This window comes from Fonticula alba (assembly GCF_000388065.1).
Source record: "Fonticula alba strain ATCC 38817 unplaced genomic scaffold supercont2.1, whole genome shotgun sequence".
In the NCBI taxonomy this organism is placed as follows: Eukaryota; order Rotosphaerida; family Fonticulaceae; genus Fonticula; species Fonticula alba.
Genome location: NW_009242971.1, coordinates 1,582,250 through 1,583,952, shown reverse-complemented (window position 1 = coordinate 1,583,952; position 1,703 = coordinate 1,582,250). Strand labels below are relative to the sequence as shown.

Below are 1,703 nucleotides of genomic sequence, written 5' to 3'. Positions count from 1 at the left end.
GAGGGGGGAGCAGATGTAAGGGGCTTTTTTCGGCCCGCGCCGCGTATTCAGGACTCCCCCCTCGGGCCAGTCTATTCATCCGCGCACAGTCTGTCCCCCACACCCCTCCTTTGCGCCCTTTTTGCTATCCTCCCTGAACTTGGTATTTCTCTCCTCCCCCGTTGCGACTCCCATGCGCGGCCCCATTGGGGCATCCCCTCGGGCGCATTTCCGTGCAGCAGCCCCTTCGCGGCGGCGTGGCGACTTGTCTTCTCGCGGCTCGCCTGCCCCCTCCCCCCCCCCCCTCCCCTCCGCCCTCTCTCCCCTCATTGCCCCTCGTGCGCCGCCTGTCTCGGATGCTGCGAGGAGAGGGCCGACCGGCCGGGGGGCACCGGTTGGGCAATGGTGGCAGCCTGGGATCTGGGCGCCGGCATTGGTTCAGCACCTCCCGGCCCGTCCAGCATTCTTCTTCCGCGCCGCCCCCTCCGCCCGCCCCTCCCCGGCCGGCTGCTGTGGCCGCCGGCTCTCCTCCGCGCATCCAGCCAGAGAAGCCAGCCCCTCCCCTGCCGCCCTCCCCCCCCCGCCTCCCGTTGCCTGGAGCACCCTTCCCCGCCCCCCCCCCGCGAGACAGTATCTCACCCCTGCCCAGCCAGGGCGCTCTGGCCTGTGAACTAACATCTCCCCCCTCGCGGCCCCCCGTCCCCTTGTCCTCTCGACGCATTGCTCCCTGACTTGGGGCCCCGTTCACCGCAGTCTCACCTGAGGACGAAGAAGCGGCGGCCAGCCTCTTGCACCAGGCATTTGCCCAGATTCGCGGCAAACTCCGCTCAACGGACGGCTCCGCCCCCCTGCCGGCAGGTGGTGACACTTGTAGCAGCAGCAGCAGCAGCAGCGGCAGCAGTGACAGCGGCAGCGGCAGCAACACACATACCGTGCTTGCGGTCCCTCGCGGACAAGCAGTTCAGCTCCTGTGCCAGTCCCAGTCGCCTGGGGCTTCGCAACCATCGGAGACCACGCTCTCCGCGTGGATCGAGTTGACCGGCAGCCTGTGCATCACTCGCGCGCTTGCCGACATCCATCGCCACTTGGCCGGCTTCACGGCAAAACGTTCGCTGATCGAGGGTGCGTGTGTCGGGGCATTGGAGGCCGACCGCGGCCGGCCGGGCCGTGTGGCTTTTTTTTTTAGGCCGGCAGGGGGGGCTTTCCTTCCCCTCTATCCTCGGGCCCAAAAGCAGGCCAGTGCGCCCGGGCGAGAGGCGGGCTGCCGTATGCCCGTGCATTTTGTTAACCTCCGCGGACTCCTGGCTGCCATACCCGGTCCTTGGCCCGCGACTTTGGTGGATCCTGCCTCCTGTGTGTGGATCGCAGTTCACGTCCAGGAACAAAGCCCCACCGCCACGGCGCCAAGCAGTCCCCCCCAGGACAACACCCGCCCAAGCCGCCTCGGAGTGGACATCGTGGCCATCGTGACATTGCGCCAGGAGGACGCGCCCACGGCTGCCACCTGTGGCCTGCACATCCGCCTACAAGGTCCGCAGCCGTGCACTGGAATGGGGGTTGGCTACATCATGGGCCTGGGGGGGGGGCGGAGCACAGGGGCGAGGACACGGCCCAGCGCCCAGTGAGGTGGGGGGGGGGGGGGGGGGGGGTGGGCGCTCCAGTCACCTTGTAAGGGGGGGGGCGCACGATTGAAGTGGTCCAGTAGACGTGGCAGGATCAGGCGA

The 1,703-nt window shown here is 68.4% G+C and overlaps 1 protein-coding gene across 1 annotated transcript in view; it reads left to right on the top strand.

The window, feature by feature from the left end:
* Nucleotides 1-381: 381 nt before the first annotated feature.
* Nucleotides 382-1,703, top strand: part of H696_00357 (hypothetical protein) — a gene marked incomplete at both ends in the record, with an annotated part of 8,643 nt that continues 7,321 nt past the window's right edge. The window contains 3 exons of the mRNA XM_009494204.1: nucleotides 382-415; nucleotides 733-1,101; nucleotides 1,348-1,509. Coding sequence (XP_009492479.1) covers nucleotides 382-415; nucleotides 733-1,101; nucleotides 1,348-1,509 — 565 coding nt within the window. The remainder of the gene's footprint in view (nucleotides 416-732; nucleotides 1,102-1,347; nucleotides 1,510-1,703) is intronic.